Source organism: Podarcis bocagei (assembly GCF_964188305.1).
Source record: "Podarcis bocagei genome assembly, chromosome: 14".
Classification (NCBI taxonomy): domain Eukaryota; kingdom Metazoa; phylum Chordata; class Lepidosauria; order Squamata; family Lacertidae; genus Podarcis; species Podarcis bocagei.
Window position 1 is genome coordinate 28501596 of NC_138139.1, and position 22396 is coordinate 28523991.

At 42.9% G+C, this 22396-nt stretch overlaps 2 protein-coding genes and 1 long non-coding RNA gene across 3 annotated transcripts in view; 2 read left to right on the plus strand and 1 right to left on the minus strand.

Annotated features, from left to right (window-relative positions):
• ANP32A (acidic nuclear phosphoprotein 32 family member A) overlaps positions 1-7007 on the minus strand; it is a 26335-nt gene extending 19328 nt beyond the window's left edge. Inside the window, exons 1-2 of the mRNA XM_081171314.1 lie at positions 6991-7007; positions 6602-6672 (exon numbers count right to left, since the gene is read on the minus strand). Coding sequence (XP_081027440.1) covers positions 6602-6640 — 39 coding nt within the window. The 5' untranslated portion in view covers positions 6641-6672; positions 6991-7007. The remainder of the gene's footprint in view (positions 1-6601; positions 6673-6990) is intronic.
• LOC308573821 (uncharacterized protein) overlaps positions 1-22323 on the plus strand; it is a 22754-nt gene extending 431 nt beyond the window's left edge. Inside the window, exons 2-4 of the mRNA XM_081171210.1 lie at positions 13889-13926; positions 20285-20351; positions 20661-22323. Of these exons, the coding sequence (XP_081027336.1) occupies positions 13921-13926; positions 20285-20351; positions 20661-22162 (1575 nt within the window). The 5' untranslated portion in view covers positions 13889-13920 and the 3' untranslated portion in view covers positions 22163-22323. The remainder of the gene's footprint in view (positions 1-13888; positions 13927-20284; positions 20352-20660) is intronic.
• Positions 8-5229, plus strand: LOC308573899. The gene is made up of 2 exons (XR_014002179.1): positions 8-4515; positions 4891-5229. It is a non-coding gene; the product is annotated as an uncharacterized lncRNA (long non-coding RNA).
• Positions 22324-22396: the final 73 nt, after the last annotated feature.

Below are 22396 nucleotides of genomic sequence, written 5' to 3' on the forward strand. Positions count from 1 at the left end.
TGTGCGCGCATTTGCGAGGACGGTCGGGGAGGAGGACCAGCAATGGGGAGGGGCTGTTGAGCAGAAATGTGTGCGGTGGGGTCTGTATCAAAAAGTGGGTTAATGGTGGGTGGGTAGGAGCACTGCTGACCCTGAGAAGAAAGGGGTGGGGATGGGAGGGAGGGAGGGAGGGAGGGAGGGAAGAGGCTAGGGATGCGATGGGAGCACTTAAAGGCTGTAGAAATGGAAAGGGCGAAGTTGTGGGTCTGCGTTAAGGGTTAGGAAAGAATGGATTCAGGGAGGGAGCGAGGTTATTTTGGATTTGGAAGGAGGGCTGCCTGGGAGTCATTATGGGATGGGAAGAGGATATAAGTGATCTGGGAGTTATTTAAAGCTTAGGAAGCATAGGTCGTAATTTCTAATGCATGAAACCTGTATTTTAGAGCAGCGGATGCTCTGAAATTGAAAAGACGAGGCTAGATCCAGAATGGGGCTGGGCATTGACAGGTGGGTTAGAATTTTTGGCAGGGGAAATAGTTCAGGGAGGTGTGTTGTGAAATGGGTTCTTCTGTTGAAAAGAGTCAAAGGAGTTGAAGGAAATTAGATAGAAGACTTAGAGTTTATTGAGGGGGGATCATTGTGATGGGGAACGGCTGAACAAATCCTAGCTCCATATTGCCCTAGCATCTAGAAATGTGGCGCTGTCTCCTAGAAATATAAACACTTCTTTTCCAGTTGCAGGGTGGGTGTGGCTCCTGAAATGAGAGGGCTGGCTTTGAATACAGGCATCAAGTGGGAAATGATGAGTAGAAAGAAAGCTTGCAAGAAAGTGACAGTCTTCCCCAAGATAACAATAATTGCTGTCGAATGTTGATAGTTTTCATGGAATAAAAACTATCTCAGAAATAAGAGGTGGGGGCACTTGTTCTTTCTGTCTGGTGAGGATAGGAAAAGAAGCAATAGTAGTCAACTGCAAAAAAGGTAGAGCATGTGTTTAAAGATTAGGCAGTATCCTTATATGAATAGTTCAGCAATGGTGTAAGCAAGGGAATGTGAGGAAAAGGCGGTGTTTTAAAGTTGCTGGTGGTATTATACAGTCAGCAGCACTGTTGGGTATGCAGGAACTGTGCCTTGAAGTGATGCTAGTAGGTCTAGGCAGAATTTCTATTGGGGCAATGAGCAACAGTATTGGAAGGTGTTTGTTAAAGTTGGGGCTGAATGTAGGGCTTGTACTTCGAAATAAAAGAATGCATGCCAGGACTGAGTTGTTTACATTGAGGGAGAATTTGGGGGCTGTCAAATGGGAATTGCTGCAAGAGAGCTGTATTTCAAATATGGCGTCTGATACAATAATTTTTGCAAGTTCCTTTCCCCTGCATTTCCAGCTAGGGACGAAAAGAAGGCAGAATCCATCAGAAGAAATTTTGAAGCAATGGAAGGGTGTACTCCGATGTGACTGCATTTCCTCCCCTCATATCCAGGCTTGTTTGAAAAGAGGTGTGGTTGGTTTGGGAGGGTTGTCATTTGTTGGCACCCTTGCTGTTGGCCTATCTTGTTACACTTCTGCTTTCCAAGCAGTGTCACACGTCTCTTCCCTTTCATTGCACCTCTTGTACTACTCCCCAGAGTGAAGAAGAGATCTTTTGGTAATCACTGGGGTATTTATAAAAGGAATGCTTGGTACTTGCAAGCTCACTTTCTTTGGAGGACTTCCAGGATTTCAAGCTGCAGGATCAGAAATAAAGTTCATGTGGGAATACTATTTAAACAGGGTCATACTGTTATGTTAATTGCTCTTGTCACACTGACGAACCTTCAGGTATGGACTTGTGTCTCTTCTCCTTCCTCCCAAGGCTTGAAATCTTGCTCTTGGTCCTCCCAAGCAGCGAGGAGCCTAATCAAGCATGATAAACTAGGATGCTAAGTTGGATTTCTTCTTGAAATCTTCTTGAGTTTCATATGTTTAAAATACTGTAATGAATTTTAGTGGAGGGCTGACTTTCTATATTTTCACATGTGATAATTCAGGGAAGATTGGCAGGATGCAATTCACCCTTCAATGATCCCTCTAAAAAACCAAATAAGTTGTATCAGTATTCTTAAGTTTGTGTTACCCTTTTAATTGTCAATATCAGCATTTTCCAGTGGTAGAACTGTTTTAAAGTTCAATGGTTCAGTCATCATAAAGTGACTTTGGTATTCCAGCATTCTCCTTTTCAGGCAGTGCATCAGGAGAGGTCTGCTGAGCTGTCTGGCTATTTTAACTGGAACTGGCATAGTCAACAAGTCAAGGGATGGATTTTCTGTAAGACTTCCTAAAGATCAGTTGACTATGGACCATATCTTTTATCTAGTCAGGGGAAGGTCAGCTCGGAGGAAAAGAACATAAGCCACAAGGACATGTGGAGTTTGTTGGCATTTTAAAAGGCCCCATGAGTGAGCTTCAAGAACCATGAAATACACAGCACTTGAGCTCAAACATTTACTTTGCATTACATTACAGTGTAAGAGAGGTGACAGCCATGATTCTGGGGCCAACTGATTAGATGACAAGCAACTGCTAATATTTCTGCCTAGCCTCAGTGCTTGGGAACCCAAGCTGTAGTGCAGGATCACTTGCATTACTGCTGCTCTTTCTCAGTTTTCAGTATGCAAAGTGCTTTATAGTCTTCAGCTGTTAGGACTAAAGATTCAAATACCCACAAAATTTAAGTCTTAAAGGAGGATGGTATCTGGCATTGAATCTCTGAAAAATGTTAGCACAAATTAAGCACTTGCAGAGCTGTAGGCATTCTTGTCTTCCTCCCTGCCCCCGCTTTTCTGTTTTTGCAGGTATGAGGAAAACAGTGATCAGAAGATCACTGTTTTGCAAGCCTTGTACAATTTCATAAGGTTCTGCTGTTTTGCCTCTACAACCAGCACTGCGAAATAACAACTTTTTGTAAAAGTGTGATCACACCAAAGTTCAGTGAGAAATACAAATGGAAATGGTTGTTCTCTCCGTTGCTGCAGGAACCCCTGTTATTCCAAAGGGAATTAAAAACACATACTTCTTACTTTTTTTGGCACTCCCTCCCCCACTGGAACATAAGTGACTTCAAAGGAAAGTGTATGTACTTTTTCACAACTGTTAATGCATTTCAGGCTGCTGCAAGAGGATAAAGGGAAGAGCTTGTTTTCTAAACTAAGCTGGACTGAGGCAACAGAATGGGTAACATAATGTGGCATAGGGCAACTTTTCATGACAATTGTGCATTTTTTTCATAAAAAGCAAAAAAATTACAGCATAGTGATCATTTTCAGATATGGAGCATTTGATATTTTTGATATTGCACATGTGTGCACATGCACAGCCAATTGAAGTGCTTCTGTTAGAGCATGGTGTAATCTATTTTCCTTTTTGTATTAAAGGAGAGTTTTAAAATTGTGTTTTTAAATTAAGGGTTCTAAACAAAATATCTTTTAAGATTCTAATGCGATATAATTGGACTGAAAGACAAGAAATATATCAGTTTCCTGATTCCATCTGAAGGTTTAATATAATGCTCTTTTCAGATTCAGGGCAAATGACATGTTTTCTAACTTTTAACAAGCAGCTTGTGGGTATAAACCACTATCCTCTAGCTTCCATTTCAGTGGGGCGTGTGGAGGTCTCCTGGTTTGCTTTTGGTGAATGTACTCCTATCTGTTGTTGTATTAGGGCAGCCTTTACTATGCTGGTTGGGGCTGATGGAAGCTATAGTCTAAAACAGTGTTTCCCATACTTGGGCCTGCAGCTGTTTTTTTGGACTACAATTCCCATCGTCCCTAGTTAGCAGGACCAGTGGTCAGGGATGATGGGAATTGTAGTTCAAAAATAGCTAGAGACCCAAGTGTGGGAAACACTGGTCTAAAACATGGAGGACACCAGGTTATTGTTCAGTCATCATATGAGGCCCTTCTTTGTGTGCCTCAGTGGGAGGTCTGGAGGGTGGCAACATGAGAATGGGCATTTTCAGTGGTGGCTCTCATGGAATGCTTGTCCCCAGGGAGGCTTGCCTGGCACCATCATTACATATATTTAGTCACCAGGCCAAAAGCACTGCTTTTTAATCAGTCCTTTATTTTTTAACATGGCCTTTTTGCATGGGTGGTATGTTTTTATATGGGTTTTATTTTTGTTTTTGCTGGTTTTAATGTATTTATATATTTATTTTTTGCTTAAAATATTGTACGTCGCTTTGAGTTGCTGTGGAAAAAAAAGCAACTAAGTGTCAATAATAATAATAATAATAATAATAATAATAATAATAATAGACAAGCACCACTACTGCTTGTCACCCTTACTGGTGCTCATGGTGCAGCATCCTTTCTGTGATGGCAGCACTCTCACTTCAGAAAAGTCTGTCAAACCAGCTCATTTTTTTATCACCAACTTTTGTGTTAACATGGAAGTGGCCTTTCAAGGAGGATGATCTGATGTTGTGTTTGCTGCTTTGTCTTTCTATTGTTATAGGATTGTTGTTTAAGTATTACCATTGCTATATGCAATATAAGGTGTCTAAAAGGTAAAGGTAAAGGCACCCCTGCCCGTACGGGCCAGTCTTGACAGACTCTAGGGTTGTGCGCTCATCTCACTCTATAGGCTGGGAGCCAGCGCTGTCCGCAGACACTTCTGGGTCATGTGGCCAGCGTGACAAGCTGCATCTGGCAAGCCAGAGCAGCACACGGAACACCGTTTACCTTCCCGCTGGTAAGTGGTCCCTATTTATCTACTTGCACCCAGGGGTGCTTTCGAACTGCTAGGTTGGCAGGCGCTGGGACCGAACGACGGGAGCGCACCCCGCCGCAGGGATTCGAACCGCTGACCATGCGATCGGCAAGTCCTAGGCGCTGAGGTTTTACCCACAGCTCCACCCGCGTCCCTATAAGGTGTCGAGAACACAAATTATTTCTACACAAAGAATGAAAGCTTTGTAAGATAACACTAAATACTTCATCAAACAAAAATCTATAACAGCGTACTCCTGCAAATATTTACTCAAAAGTACCACTGTGTTTGTTAAAGGACTTTCTTATATTTTTTAGAATTGCAGACTAAGTATCTTGAAATACCTGTACTTGTTTATTAGCAGAGATGCATGTGTCATTCAGACTTCATTTAATTTTCTTCCCTCTTATTTTTACAGTCCCAGTTAATTTTGAATATTACACTATTTTCTATATTTTATGAAGGCATTCTTTAATAAAAACTGTTATTGAAGAGCATAATTTGAAAGCTGTCATTATTTCAGTTGTAGTCAAAATATTACACATGAAACTATAGAATTATAAGGATAACCCAAAGGAAATTATGTTTAATATTGTTTGGTGAAATATTTCTATCCTGTCTCTTAGTTGAAGCCACTGTAAGAGTCTTAACATAATTTTGAAATGATAAAAAACTGAATAAAATCCAAAAGAGACTAGTGTTGTCAGCAACTATAAGAGAGAGTAAAATGATCAGCTGTATGTAACCTAGAAGACATGACAGTGGGATAAGGTGAACTGACACCATCCGCCTCTGTTGCCACCCACCATACTGCATAAGGTAGAGCGCTCCCACCCTGACCTAAAGATTGTCATATCTTGTGGGAAATGCTGCTAGGCTATTCAGGGTTTAACTAGGGTTGCCATATTTCAGAAAGTAAAAACCAGGACACCCCAAAGGTTGTTGAACTTTTTTTCTTTACATAAACGAAAAAAAAAAACCCTTCTTTTTTTGATTACCTTACCTAAGATCCAGGACAAAGCATGCCCCCCTCTGAAATTCTGGTAATGTATGGGAAAATCCGGACATATGGCAGCTCTAGGTTTAACAAGACAAGCCCTTTAACTGTGCCCAGAAGCAAAGTGGCAGCTGGTGTAGCTGTTTAAGCACTAGCAGAATATGCCCTTTAACTTGTACAAGCTAGCCTAGCTGCTGGAATTTGAACCAAATGAAGTTTCCAAACAGCCTTCAAAGGCAGCTCCAGGTAGAAGGCATTGCAGTAATCTAAGATGGATGCTATCAGGAGCATGAATAACAAGCCAGGTTTTCTTTCTCCAAGAAGGTTTGCAGCTGTCATTCTAGCTCAAGCTCTTAAAATATTCTATGAGCTACAGAAGACACCAGGGCATCTGTCAGCAAAGGTGGATTAGCAAGAGCACATCCATGCTACAAACCTGATGTTTTAAAGCAAGAATCTGTAATTTTTCAGTTGGCATGGGGTGTGGGATAGGGTTGGGCAGGCCTGTAGGCAAGTGTAGATGGAGCAATGTTAACTTTGCACAGTATGCGATATTCCTGCCACGTCAGGTTTGTAGACCCACAGACTACTCCATCAAGACAAGAAGTTGTTATAACAATTCAAGGAAATTCCAGCAAGACAAAGGCATTCAGAACCACGCAGGGCCAGGAAGGGGCAGATTGCAAAACAATGTTCTTTTCGAAGTCAAAAGCAGCATCAAAACAAAGTCACTGAAACCATAGACAATATAAGTTAGAGGGCTGCATTCAGCTCCATAGGCTTGAGGTTCCCCATCTCTACTTCAGGGAATGCAGCCTCATCCATAACATGTCAAATTCATATATCTATAGCTGTCTGGCCTGGGAGCTTCTTACCTGGCTTAAACTCAGTGTATTGGCCTTCATCCGGCCCATTATTGATTCAAGAACCTGTTGAGGGCATCAACCTAAACAAGAAGAAACAGAATTGTGTGTCACAGGCATGTTGGTGACATTCCAAATCGTAGCACATTAATGTAGATGTTAGAACAGTTTAGAGGACAAGATGGAGCCCTACTTTAAGGTGCTATAGATCAGAGTAGCAGACCTCCAACCCCCACCTAAAACCAATCTGAACAGCCGTAAATGGTACTAGCCAACTAGTTCACAAGGCTACTGGTTGATGGTATTGAAAATCACCTAGAAGTCTGATAAACTACTACCATACTCAAAATGCACGACTTTGCCCTGAAACAATGTGAAACTGTGCAATAAACTTCACCTACCTTGAAAGCAACGTCCTGGACTGCTAGCGACCACTTCAGCCAGGCCAGTTGCACAAATGATGCTGCAATGGATAGGAATGATTTGGGAGGTCGAATATGGCTAATCCTTCTGAATGTGAGGAAGGGGGCTCTGGGGAACAAGGGGGGACATAAGAGGGGGGAAATGGGAAGGGGGTGGGCAGTGTAATGAAGGGGGTAGCCTTGGAAGGGAGATCTTGAATGAAGGGGTGAGTGAGATGGGTTGGTTGTATGAGGAGGGATGGAAGAAAGGGGGTTTGTGCAACGGCTGCTTGTGTTTGGGGAGACAGGAATAGAGGTGAAATAAAAGATGGCAGTCAGAGTGAGAGGCTGGGGTATAATGCCCTCCTGCACAGCCTTCCCCAGCATGATGCCCTCCACATGTTTCTTTACTTCCAATTCCCATTAGCCTCGGCAAGTATGGCCAAGAGTCAGGGATGATGGACGTTCTAGTCCAAAACATCTGGAGAGCACCAGCTTAGTGGAAGCATGGCAAGACAGTGTTGTGCATGAGGAAATATGTACCAGGACGGGTGGCGTAAAGAGTGAGGATTAGCCAACCCATGGCATCTTCCAGGTGATGGGACTCCCAACTGCTCCCAGTTCCTGCCAGCGGGGCCAATGGTGGTCAGGTGGGAGTTCGAATCCAACATCTGAAGGGTACCAGGTTGGGGAGGAATAATTATGGAGAGGGCACGACGGTGGCTGGTTTTTTTACGTGTGTGGCGAATTAAGTCAACTGGAGGGAGGGCGAAATTCCCTCCCCTCCGCCTTATCAGGGACGGGGGTGGGGAACATGCGAGGCCTTCCAAGTGTTCGGACTCCCACCAGCAAACATCTGGGGAGCCACCCTCCTCCTGCGGTATAAAAAGGCCCTTTTAAAAGGGCGGGCAACGGTGGTGGGGTATCCGTGAGGAGGAGGTGTCTGTAGGGGAGGGCACAGGAGCCCCGCTCCTTCTCGGCCTGTTGGGAGACGAGATATTTGGGTTCTCTGAGGGGAAGGAAAGCCGCTGAGGGGGAAACAAAGAAGAGCCCGCGCCGCCGGGCTCGGCGGGTTCCTTCCCTTCGCTCGAGGAGGAGGGGGGAGGGGCGGGCGAACGGGCGACGGTTGCTCTGGGGTTCCCGCCGCCGCCGCCTCCCGCCATAAGAAGCGCACGCCCGGAGGCCTAGCAGCCGCGCGCCTGTTGGGAGAATGGTGGGGCGGCGGCGGCGGCCCCGGCGGCGGCCCTGGCTCCTCCTCCCGCCGCCGCTTCTGCTGCGGGCCCTCCTCCTCCTCCTCCTCGGCTTCCTGCTGCCGGGAGCACCGGCCCAGCGTGAGTGAGTTGAGGCAATGGCGAGCGCCGCCTTCGCTCGCTGCTTCTCTGGCCAAGCATGGAGGGGACTCCCCACCCGCACCCTGAAGAGAGAAGGGGTCCCCCCCCCAAACCAGCCCCCTCACCAGCTCCTGGAGCCCTGAGTATGGCCTGCTCCTGCTGACTCGAGGGGCTGCCTGGATGGGGTTAATAGCCACAACGAGGATTGTGGCACCTTAAAGTCTGATAGTTGTTATTATATCTGATTCTAGTCCTCTGAGACGGGCTAGCCTTGGCTATTACAACCCTTTATTATTAACAGTCACGAGGTATTAGTTTTTAAGATGCCACAAGACTTGCTGCTCTATTTTTATTCCCCCGAAAAAGATGAGCAGGGTTACTCCTCTGGAAATGATTTCACTTTCTGATGTGCTCTCACTCGGTGGACGGTGTTCCGTATGTGTGTATATATATTGTCGGCCTCCATCTGTCTCGAGATAAAATGGAGTGCACCTCCGGAGTTGAAGTCAAACCACTGTGATAGTAGCACTGAAGTGATATCCTCGAGGCGCAAGCCTGGGCAGTGTGTGTGGAGGTCCTGGGCTGTCCAAACAACAAGATCCCTCTGCCTCACTTATGTGTTCCAAAGGAAAGCAGAGCAATACATTTGGCATCAACTCTGCTGCAACAGTGGCTGGAAGGAAGCGAACGAAACACCATCCAACCTCCCTTGGGTTGCCACTCTGGATTTGTGAAGGGTTTACTCCTTAGCCTTTTCATCTCCCGAAGGTGTCCCAAAAAGCAGCAGAGGTTTAGGATTCCTTCTCCTAGATAAGCTACCTTCCCTGGCTGATGAGCCTTGTATGCCTCCTTCCAGCAACTCCTGTAGCCAAGCTGGTGTCAAATATATTGCTTTCCTTTGGACCAGGGAGGCTGAGAGCGGGGTCTTGCTGTCTGGGCGGCCCAAGACCTGCATGCACACTGCTCAGGCTTGCGCCCTGAGGAGGTCACTTCAGTGCGCCCAACACAGTGGTTTGACTTCTCTCCTGGAGGCGCACTCCATTGTCTCTGAAGACAGGCAGATGCCAACAATATCCATAATTCTCCTGAATAATCTTGACCACCCTAGAAAAGGGCAGGAATGATAGTTAGCATTTATATATGTGGGAACCCAATGCCCAATTAATGTGAGTGTACAGTTCTCTCAAGAGAGAGTGTTGGGCATTGGGTTTCCACTTATATAAATGCTAGCTATCATTCCTGCACTGGAATTATTTTACATTTTTAAACATATGTTGTCAATCAGCATTATGTATGCAGGCTTCCTCTAAAGAAGTAAGCCTCTTTCCATGGTGCCTATATCAGAGATAACTAGCCTGGCTTTGATTTCCACCCAGGTATTGCAGAAGATTTTGTGTGTGTGTGTTATTAACACCATATAGTATCATTGCCACCTCCTAGAATTTATGGACTACTAGTTATTTGCTTCAGCAGTGCTGCAAAAAAGTTTAACAGAAGGAGCCACATCAATAAGGTGACTGTGATCAAGTATAGTCATTGGTACCAATTACTCTTAAGAGCATATATATACCTTTGCCTTCCTGTTGTTACTTAAATGAAACACTTTTTGTGTTGCAAACCACCTTACCAATCAGCAAAAAGCAAGTGATTAAGAGAGACAGAGGCAGAATATAAACATTTTCAAAAATTTCAGGGAGCATAAACAGTCATCCATTTGGCAATCCAAATTCATCTTGAAAGAAAGTAGGTTTTCACAATATTGCAGCAGAGAAGTCCTTCCCCCTATGTGTTAGTAAAACACAATTCAGATGTTCAAGGGGTGAGGAGAAGAGCCTCTCCTTCATATTCAAGAGCAAGCAGGCTTATAGTAGAGGAGATGGTTCACATCATTTAATTAATGGAAAACAGATCACTAATTTCTCTAAAGAATCCTGGGAACCGTAGTTTGCTAAGGATGCTGGGAATTTTAGCTTTGTGATAGGTAAACTGCAGCTCCCAGGATTCTTTGGAGGAAGTCATGTGCTATAAATGTATGGTGTGTATGAAGTCACAGTCCAGTTCTGGGCGTAAGTTTTCTTTTAAGTGTTTTTCAGCTCTTCACCTTTATGAATTGTAGCTAATAAGCTTTACACCAGGTGTCAAATATGTCTGCTTCCATAGCAGCTCTAAAGTTTTCCTACTATTGAAAGATGCTTAAGCCAGAATAGATACAAGAGTCTCCAAAGAAGTACCATAACTGTGGACCTACAGTAGGAAAAAGCCTCTCTATATGCCCTAGTGTTTGAAATTGGTTGGTTTGACTATTGTTACATAGTGGTCAAGAGCCTTAACAACAACAACAACAATAATGTTATTATTTGTACCCTGCCCATCTGACTGGGTTGCCCCAGCCACTCTGGGCAGCTTCCAGCATATAAGATGGAAAGTGAAGTACAGTAAAGGGAAAGGGGGAAATACAAAAAACTGAGGAATCCCTTTCTTTAACCTTTTTTTTTTAAAGGGGGAACTCCCTCTGTCTTCCTATTGTAGTACGTACTCAAACTTGGCGAAATTGGTTGGTTATACTATACATTCAGTTCTGCATATAGATAAATAGATACTGCCTATATATTTTTTGACTTTTTTGACATTTGTTAATTTAAGACTTTTTAAAAAAGAATTTGCCTCCCCTTTCAGCGTATAAAATGACTTTCTAGACTAGAAAGATGGACAGGAAGGTTGAATGTCAAGTTGCAGCCGATCAGGCTGTTCATCCAACATTATTTTTTATTCCATAGCAGTTTGTGAGAAATTTTCAAAGATGACAGCTAAGTACCAATCAATTTTCTTGACAACCCAGGTCATCTTTTCTTTCGTTTGCATTTGTCCCCCAGAGGCAGCAAAATACAAGGCAGCCACCAGAGACTTCCTGTTTTCTAAATTTGTTTGTGTGTGTGTGTGTGTAAGTTGACCTGGTTCCAGCATTACTAATCAGCTAACTCTTTTGATGATACCTTTTAAAGATACAAATGCTCTGCTTGAACTTTCTTTTTATCCATTTGGGCTTTCTATTTATTCTTACGGTGTTATGTCAGAGATGCTAAGCAGTCTGTCTGTTTTCCATTCACTGAGAAATTTAGAGCATTATCTAGACATGGGTAGTGTCAGATTTCTTTTGAAAAGCTAGTTTTATGTTTTATTTATTGCATTTTAATAATTGTACACTGCTATAAATCCCCCCCCCCCCAAATTTAGTAAATCAGTTGCACATACACTTAAAATCAAGAGCATAATTTTCTTTGGGGAAGATTAGAATTTTCTACTTCTGAGAATCTGTTCCTAAAATTCTCATCCATATTGCAATCCAGATATTTTCCTCCCAGAGTAGAATAAATAGGAACCTGCTAACTTACTGTTCACATTAGAGAAGGAAACAGGAACATTTGCACCGATAAGCACTCCATTCAGAGGCTCAATGTTTCTGCTATCTGTGATGGAAACTGGGCCTTAGCCTACCAAAGTATACTCGGAGTAGACCTACTCAAGAGTATGATTTGGTTGGATATAACTCTCCCCTTCCCCCATCTTTTCCCTTCTTCACTGACGTGCATATGTGTGTGAGAGAGATGGAGGCAAGAAGTTTTCTTTTTCTTCACTGATAGTATTTTATGAACTTCACAGACAAAATAATATAGATTTGATACCTATTTTGCTTTCATTGGCCTCAAACTTTTGAGCATATTTCATTACCTTTCAAAGTTCTAAATACCCTTTTATAATTTTGTGCATGCTGAATATGTTCACCATGTTTTTATGTGTCACCATGATGTGTATGTGTGAGTGTTTAGAGCCTGTTGCAGGGTGGATGGTGGTTAACGGATTGAGGATGAATCCCAACAAGACAGAAGTACTGTTTTAGGGGGGACAGGGGGTGGGTGAGGGAATCCCTGGCCCTGAATGGGGCAACTGTGCCCCTGAAGGACCAGGTGCACAGCCTGGGACTCATAGCTGTCCATGGAGGCGCAGGTCAATTCTTTGTCGAGGGCAGCTATCTACCAGTTCCATCTGGTATGCCAGCTGAGACCCTACCGGCCTGTGCACTGTCTCGCCAGAGTGGTACATGCTCTGGTTATCTGACTACTGCAATGCGCTGTACGTGCGGCTACCTTTGAAGGTGACTCGGAAACTACAACTAATCCAGAATGCAGCAGCTAAACTGGTGACTGGGAGTGGCCACTGGGACCATATAACACTGGTCCCAAATGATCTACACTGGCCTCCCAGTACATTTCTGAGCACAATTCAAAGTGTTAAAGCCTTGTATACTTGAAGGAGCATCTGCACCCCCATCGTTCAGCCTGGACACTGAGGTCTACCTCTGAGAGCCTTCTGGCAGTTCCCTCTCTACAAGAAGTGAAGTTACAGGGAACCAGGCAGAGGGCCTTCTCAGTAGTGACACCCTCCCTATGGAGGGAGATAAAGAACTACACAACTTTTAGAAGACATCAGAAGGCAGCCCTGCATCGGGAAGTTTTTAATGTTTGATGTTATATTAAGTATTTATATGAGTTGGAAGCCACCCAGAGTGGCTGGGGCAGCCCAGCCTAATAGGGTGGGGTAATTAATAATTATAAAGAAAGATTCAGAACGTAGCTGGACATCAAACCACAATATCTGTGTAATCAATTCATATATTAAAATTATTTTCTAAAGTTTCTTTTGGCAATATTGTTCAGTAATTGTTTCGAAATGTTGAATAAAATTCTAGTCCATCTCCTTGATTCTCTCTTGGTATCTCTCCATTTGAAAAATCTTTGTAGTAAAAGCAAGCCATTTTTTTGTCCTGTCCTTCCTGTTTTACTTCAAATATCCTTTTACATCTTTGAAAATTTAACATACAGTGGTACCTCGGGTTAAGTACTTCGTTCTGGAGGTCCGTTCTTAACCTGAAACTGTTCTTAACCTGAAGCACCACTTTAGCTAATGGGGCCTCCTGCTGCCGCCGCCGCGCCGCCGGAGCACAATTTCTGTTCTCATCCTGAACCAAAGTTCTTAACCCAAGGTACTGTTTCTGGGTTAGCGGAGTCTGTAATCTGAAGCGTATGTAACCTGAAGCATATGTAACCCGAGGTACCACTGTATTTGTCTTCTTCATAACAATGTAAGGTAGACCTTGCCAGTACTCAGCCATTGTGTATGATGATGTCACTGTTGGTTGCCATTTTAAGTAGCTTCTTAATGGGTTTTGTGAATGCTTGATGTGTGAGAAGCAATCTGCAAACTAAGTTAGAACAGCAACATTGTTGGTTGTTAATATGACTCCACAAGCCTTTTAAATGAAGGTCACTTCAAGTCTGCCTTTCTATTGGGGTGTTGTTGTTTTTTAAATTATCATTTGTGTGTTTGCTACCCTGGCTCCTTTGAGTGGGGGAGGGGGATATAAAAAAAATAACAAAAACAACATCCCAAAGACTTTGGACCACATATTAAAAATGATGTGTTTGGCTTCTTTGAGAGTATCAGCGTTGTAAAATTAATCAAAATGTGGTGAAAACTCTGGTGTTTAATTTTCTTTTTCTTTTTTTTAGGTGTGCATCATACTTTTGACAATATTAAAGAAATGCAGGTAACATTAATTTTAGTATTTGGGGAAATGGCTTTGGTCTGTCCATGAAGACTTTCTGGAAACTTCACGTCATCTCAAATTCATCTCTCAGGGTTTTGTCTGGGACCAGCTGATGGGCTGACATTACACTGTCAGCTTCACTTTGTCCTTTTTTTCTGGGCTCAATGCAAAACTCTGACTTTGTCCTTTACAGCAAGAAAAAGCTGGTGGGGTCGGGGGAAGCACCTAAAGTGAACAAAAAAAAGGAGAACAGGCCCTGGTGCTCACTAGTACAAAACTTTATTTTATCTCAGTGCATTTCAGAGTGAAACACTCCTTCAGGAGATTTAAAAGCTTGCAAGGTCCTAAAATTCAGAAACATCTCATTCTTAAAATCTGAACAGCACAAAAACCAGCTTGATAATGTGGTATCAGAAAAGTGTGTTCTATATATACATCTATGTAATCTCTGCAAACTTTTCAAGCTTCTAAGGAGGAGGTGGATCATTCTGAAATGCGTTGTAAGAGAGTTTGTACTGGTCCAGTAAACGCTTCCGCTGCGCCACCAGCAACAGCTCTCTTTGCAGAGCATTAATTAAGTCCAGTGCAGAGATTCTTGTTGCAGTACAAGGCTTCAGAGTCTCAGCAGCAAAGAAATAACGACACAGGGAAGCCTGTCTTTCCAAAGACAGGTTTATTGCAGAAAGATAACAGAAACACCTCCGGAGCTTTCGGACATTTTTGCTTCACGCCCCACACACAGAGAAAACAAACACTCTTTATATACTGAGCAACTTAACAACTTAACGAGCTTGACTACTTAAAGTTACATGACATTGCTAACTTGCCAGCGTCTTAGGTTTCACACCCTAACACCCCCTCTCGCTGGCAATACAAAAAACAAAATTACTTCAGACCCATTTCTTCACAAAAGTTTTCATGCCGCTGAAACCCAAGCGGTTTTGTAAAACCATCAGCTTGATTTTCATGACTGGGACAGTAATTTAATTTAACAATTCCTGCTTTTACCGTTTGACAAACATTTTGAAAGCGGATATCCAAATGTTTTGTACGACCTTTAAACTGCCCATTTTGTGCTAACTTAAGACACGGTTGATTATCACCCCATACAGTGATTGGAGTGATGGCCTTTTCATACATCTCTTGTGCCAAGCATTTGTAAAATTCTAGATCTCTACATAACTCAGACAAGGCACAGAACTCAGCTTCTGTTGACGACAAAGCAATCAGGTTCTGTTTCTTGGATCTCCACCCAATCAGAGAGTTACCAAATTTTATTACACAGCCAGACACTGATTTTCTATCCTTTAAATTTGCCCAATCACTATCTGCCCAACAAGTAATCTGTGCTTGTCCTTCTGAAGATAATTCAAGGCAAAAATCTTTGGTGTATTGTAAATATCTTAACACTCTTTGAATTCCTTTCCATGCATTTACACTAGGTTTCGAAGCTTCTCTGCTGAGTAAGTTAACAGCGTAAGCAATATCTGGTCTACTCCATTGCGAAAGATGAAGTAAGCTTCCCAGTGCTGACTGAAAGATTTCAGCACGCTTGAATTCAGCACTATCCTTGAACTCATTGTCTTTTACAAAACCCATTTCCATTGGTGTTTTAACACCTGCACACTCCGTCATATTAAACTTTTTCAACATTTGCAATATCTTGCCTTTTTGATTCAGTAGAAAACTGCCATTTTGGGTCCTATCTATCTGAACACCAAGATAGACCTTCACATCACCAAGATTCTTAACTTTGAAGTGTTTATTTAACTCTTTGGCTAGTTTTTTTACTTGTTCTTGTGTCTTTGAAGTATAAATCAGGTCATCTACATAAACAAGCAAAGATTCTTGAGCATCTCCTGAATTTCTGAAATATAAGCAATTGTCAGCCTTGCTCCTGCTAAAACCAATGCCTACCAAAACGTCATTCAAACACTCATTCCAATTATGAGCAGATTGCTTGAGTCCATAAATAGATTTATGTAGTTTCCATACCTGATTTGATTTACCAACTTTCAATCCTGGCGGTAGCTCCATATAGAGCTCTTCAGCCAAGTCTGAATGAAGATAAGCTGTAGAGACATCAAATTGATTCACTTTGAACCCTTTCTGAGCAGCAACTGCTAATAGTGCCCGTAGGGTTTCACTCCTTGAAGTGGGTGCATAGACTTCGGAATAATGTAACCCCTTTCTTTGCGTAAAACCTCGAGCTACAAGCCTTGCTTTGTACTCTGGTTTCCCCATCGCTGTTGTCTTTATCCTGTACACCCACCTACAACTTACTGCCTTGGCACCTTCTGGCAGTTTGGTGATGGAAAACACACCCAGTTCTTTCATAGAATTCAACTCCTTTTGCATGGCCTCACGCCACCTACTGGCCTCCTCCTGGGGTAATTGCTCAACCTCCTCAAAACTTTCAGGTTCGCAATTTGCCAAACCAGCCCAAACACTAATAGCTTGGTACCTTTCAGGAGGTTTACCTTTGTTGGTACGCTTAGAACGCCTTAACAGTTCCTGCGATGTTCCTTCAGTTTCCCCCTCTGACCCAGAATCACTAGTCGTCACCTGTTTGTCACTAGTAGTTGAAGAACTTTCTGATTCTGACTTTACATGTCTCTCTTGCTGTACAGGTGAACTTTTAGAGCTAGAAGATTCTGACTTTACAGACTTGGGTGAACTAGACGATTTCTCACCCTCGTCCTCAGACTTAAATTCCTCAGTCTGTTCTGGAACTAATACCTGCCCTGGGGCCTGAGTTTCATTGTTACTGTTCACCACATCAAATAGTATGTCAGGATTTCCATGAATCTTATTCCAACCATCCTGTTCACAAAATTCCGCACTTCTGCTGATTGTGATTTTCGTTTGATTGCCTTCTACATTCACAAATCTCCAACCTTTTGTGTTTGCTTGATAACCACAGAAAAACATTTCTTTAGACTTAGGATCGCCTTTCCTACGTTGTGCCCTAGGCACCAGCACATAAGCACGACATCCAAAAACTCTTAGATGATCAATTTTTGGTTTTTTCCCAAATAGCATGAAGTAAGGAGTGTTGCCTACTGTGCTATTGTACACTCTGTTAAAAGTATAATTCGCATACAGTGCAGCCTCAGCCCAAAAACGCTGTGGAAGTCCAGAATCAAACAGCAAAGCAGTAATGGCTTCCTGTAATGTTCGAAATTTTCTTTCGGCAACTGCATTCTCCTGTGGTGAATAGGGATTGGTAAGTCTATGAACTATACCTTTCCTTTTTAACCACGTCTCCAGCGTGTGGTTCACATATTCCCCACCACGATCTGATTGTATTTTACGTACCCTGGTGTCAAATTTACATTCGACTTCTTCAATCCAATCCATCAGGATGGAAGCTGCTTGTGATTTTTCTTTCAGAAAGAAAACCCAACTAGCCCTTGAAAAGTCATCCACCAAAATTTGCATAAATCTCGCACCTCCAAGCGATTTGACTGGCATAGGGCCACACACGTCTGTGTGCACAAGTTCAAAGGGTTTCTTGCTTACTCTATCAGATCTAGGATAGTTACATGTCTTAACCTTAGCATGTTTACAAGCACAACAATCCAGAAAATTTGGACAGGGTTTAATGTTACACTCCTCAGCTAAATCTGGCATCTTGCTTACATACTTAAAGCATATATGAGCTAACCTTCTGTGTAGTAGATGTGCACAACCTGTATGAGGAGCCTTATTTACACACTTAGCTTGCGCTTCACCTGTTGAACATCTACCTGCTGCTAACTGCTCTTCAACCAAAACAAAAAGCCCATCCTCACAGGGAATTTTAACTAGCTCCTTTCCCTGTTTCGTAATGATGCACACATCATTTTCAAACTCAACCTTAAAACCACTTTTTACCAGGCATGACACACTCAAAAGTCCATTCTTCATTCCTGGAAGAACAAAAACAGGAAGGTTAGTTTGCAAACAGTTAACATAAATTGTGCCTTTAAGGTTCATTTCTCGTTTACTATTGTCTGCTATAGTCACGGTTTTTGCAACTGGCAATGTCTTGCAGTTCATCAAGCGGCCACTAGATGTCACTGGAACTAAACTGTGACTTGCTCCACTGTCAATTATCCACTTCAAAGTTTGTTGGCTCCTTTTAGGACTCTGTTGTGCTGCCATTGCAGATAGTCCCTTATCAGCACCTGCTCCCCCTCTGGATCGTTGATTCTTGTAGTTCTCACGTCGTCTTCCCCTGTAACTCCAGAAACTGGCCTTGGACTGTTGAAATTCCTGTTGCTTTTCTGGACACTTTGCTATCAAATGAAACCTGCTGCCACATCGAAAACATGACTTGCTGGCCATAGCAGACACTTGTGAGGCTTCCTTACAGCTCTGCCTGCTAGTTTTCCCACGCTGGGAATTATCTGAACATCCAACCCTTGGGGTATTTGAATTATCAATACGTTTTCGATGATGTTGATATTCTTGTTCACACAATCTACCAGTCACATAATTCATATTCAGCTGGTCCTCTGGCAAAACTTGTAAAGTTAGTACTAAGTTTTCAAACCCTGCATGCAGGCTGCTAAGCAGAGTATAAACTTTAATATTTTCAGGAAAATTCACACCTAAAGATGACAGTCGGTTGAAATACTCAGTCATCTGTGACGTGTGTTCAACCACACTATCCCCTGGCTTCAATTTCAACTCATACAAAGCACGTATAATGTTCACCTTCTCTCCGGGCGTGGCTCTATGGTGAATTCGTCTAAGAGTTTCCCAAATTTCAAATGCAGACCTTAAATTTTCCACATGAGGTAATTGGGAATCGTCTATCGATACCATCAACATGCATCTAGCTTTAGTGTCCATTTTATCATGTTCCCTGTTCTGGGCATGTGCAGCAGCCTGTTGCTCTGCTGTGGCATCTGCTGCAACAGCCACAAACGGCTTTCGCCTCTGGACATAGTCAGCCCACACTTCTTTGGCTTCCAACCAGACTTGAACCCTCTTAGACCACTGCACGTAATTAGCAATTCAACTTTGTAAAGGGAACCTGGAAATTTTCCACTGCCATTCTTGGGGTCTGCTGCTACTCCCTCTGTGTGCCCTTTCTTCTCTTTCCCCTTGGGATTTGTTTTACTCACTTTTCAGACGCCTCCAGCCTCCTTTAAGAGCTGGATTTACGACCAAGCCGGTCTTCTCTCATCCGAAAGCTGCTTTAACTTTCTCTGCACACAATACAGCTGTAGAAACGTAGAAGGATCCATAACCTAAGAGAGTTTGTACTGGTCCAGTAAACGCTTCCGCTGCGCCACCAGCAACAGCTCTCTTTGCAGAGCATTAATTAAGTCCAGTGCAGAGATTCTTGTTGCAGTACAAGGCTTCAGAGTCTCAGCAGCAAAGAAATAACGACACAGGGAAGCCTGTCTTTCCAAAGACAGGTTTATTGCAGAAAGATAACAGAAACACCTCCGGAGCTTTCGGACATTTTTGCTTCACGCCCCACACACAGAGAAAACAAACACTCTTTATATACTGAGCAACTTAACAACTTAACGAGCTTGACTACTTAAAGTTACATGACATTGCTAACTTGCCAGCGTCTTAGGTTTCACACCCTAACACGTTGAACTACAATTCAGAGTCTTGTACCTATGAGCCTCAGAGCTTGTTCTCCCCTATGCTTTGATCTTTAAAGCCCTGAGCAATCTAGGAACTGAGTATTTTAGGAACCTACTCTTCCTGTACAGATATGCCTGGAAACTTCCATGTCTTGAGACCAATTTTGATGAGGTTGTCCAGATTGATTAACTGATGGGTAATTTGTTGCTCACGTTGAGGCAAGTTTTTTAAAAAATCAAGTCAGTCCCCCCCAGTTCCAATCCTTAGAGGATGTGTTCCTTCTTAATAATTCCTGTTGTTTTTGCTGTTGTAATTTATTTTGCCATTTTATGAGAAGCTGCACCTGCTGTAATTCCCTCTTCTATGCAACTATGAAAAGTGCAGGAGCCCCGGCTTCTCTTTTTCCTGGGAACCCTAGTTCAGGATGTGGCAAAGAGGTTGTCTGGGAGTGAAGGAAGGCAAGGTGTCTGTGAGGCAAGGTAATTCAGATTGTCTTAGGGCTGTTGAGGGCTCTTCCATTCTCCCAGCTGTGGTGAGATTTTCCACAAGGTGCCATGCCTCTCCCTCTGAGGAAGTCTCCCTGGGGTTTTAATTGGGCAGGATCCTGACACCTGGCCATAGTTTTTATTTTCTTCCTGTGTTAAATATGTTGATATCAATTACACCCTGGCACATGGGGCTTATTTGGACATATGCCAAATGATGGAAAATCTTGCTGTTGCAGTGAAGTAACAGTCATCTGGGAATGACTAGGCTTATTTTGCAGATCGCTCTGAACCCAACTATGACTGTGCAGATTTCATCAGAGACAGCAGACAATCTTCAAGCTCTAGGTAAGCACTCATCTTTTACTTTTCCACAACACCTTTGAAAATCCTTGCTACAGAATCATTTTGAAAGGTCCATTTCAGAGAAGCCAGTCACTAGAGAAATGGATCGTTGTCTCTGTTTCCATGTTCTAAAACAAGGAACATCAGTTCTAGGCAGAACAAGACCTATGACCCAACGCTGTGCAACACATGGGTTGTGGTTTGCTGCAGTGTAGAGTGGGCCTTAGAAACTGTTGCACTTATAGAGTAGGAGAAAGTGAGCAAGAGATGGGTCCATTTGTGGTTTACATGACCTCATTTTCTGCTTTACAGAACCTTCTCATATATTTGAAGTGGAAACAACAAACGAAGAAGAGAAGACTTTGAATAACCTTGTAGGCCTTTTGCAAGATATGGTGAAAAATATTCCAACAGCATCAGCGCAAGCACAAACACCAAAACCAACAGAAACAGCAACTATCATAATATCCCACCCAGAGCCTTCCCACCCAGAGCCTTCTCCATCTGAAGCACTGGGCACAGTTTTGCTAAACCTGAATCCAAAGACTGAGGGAATACAAGTAGAGTCGTTGGAAACAGTTGCCCTGGCCAGTGAAAATACCCCAACTACCTCAACAGCATTTTGGGACCTCCGAAATGACGCAGGTGCATCAGTCATTTTACATTCTGATATAGTCACTCCGGAAGGAAATACTGAAGAACAAACTGAGACAAGTGTATTTAATTCTGCTGAAACTACTCCAGATCAATCACTGGTCAGTGTGTCATTTTTGTTGGAAACTGATACTACCACGCAAAAAGCTATGACTTTTGATCAGCTAACAAATGGAGCTTTGGCAAGTCTGGTGGAGTCTCTAAGGAACGTGAGAAAAATGCATGTGAAACTAACTCATACCAGTAATGAACCAAAACACAGTGAAACTGCTGTGACACAATCCCAAGAGAAGTCTGTAAGTGCAGAAATCTTGGAGTTGATTGACAGACTCATTGAAACCATTAAGAATGCACCTAGCGCAGTTATAGAAGATCCAGCTCTCAATACTTATCTTGGAAAAGCAGAGAGCTACCTAAAAAGTGCTCTGGAACTAGCGGGTGAAGCAGAGAAGAGGTTGGAAAAGGGAAAGGCAGAGGAGGTGATGGAAGTAGTGATTCCTTCCACAGGATCCGAGAACGTGACAGTGGTGATTCCTTCCATGGAGGCTGAGAATGTGACAGTGGTGATTCCTCCCTCAGAGTCTGAGAAGGTGACAGTGGTGATTCCTCCCTCAGAGTCTGAGAAGGTGACAGTGGTGATTCCTCACACAGAGTCTGAGAACGTGCCAGGGGTGATTCCTCACACAGTGTCTGAAAAAGTGACAGTGGTGATTCCTCACACAGAGCCTGAAAAGAAGGTGGAAGCACAGGGTCCTCCCTCGGGCCAGGAGTGGGTGGAGACAGAGAAGAAGGTGGAAGTGGTACTTCCTCCCTTGCCATCAGAAACTGTGCCTGTATCGACAGTGGCAGTCCAGTTGCCTGCATCTCCACCTGAGTCTGTAGCAGAAAAGGCAGAAGAGGCACAAGTGGAAATGGGGAAGTTAAAAGCATTCATTAACTTGCTATATGGTTTTAGTCCCCACCTAACTGCATATGCACAGAATTCGGCCAATAAAAAAGTTGGTGAGGACATTGTTGATAGAGCAATGGCAGTCCTTCATGCCATAAAAAGCATTTTCTGTGGAAATCCTGAAGGGCAAAGCAAACTGATGTTGCAGCAGTTGTTAAAGGAAGACATGGAGCTTGTAAGACAAGCCATGAAGGAAAAAAGAGTCTCTTAAGAAGACACATTTGTTTCTTGGTTAGGGTAGATATTTTTCATCCAAGTTATGTATCACTAGAAATCAGTTTTGTTGTTTGTAAGAGCCATTTACATATATACATATATATCCATCGTTTGTAGCCCTTTCCAAGTCTAGAATTAAATGTTTATTTTTAAATATTTTTGTTTTCATTTTTCATCCTCAGTTTGAATTGATATTCAGGATACTCACTGTGGAGTGTGAGTTTATATT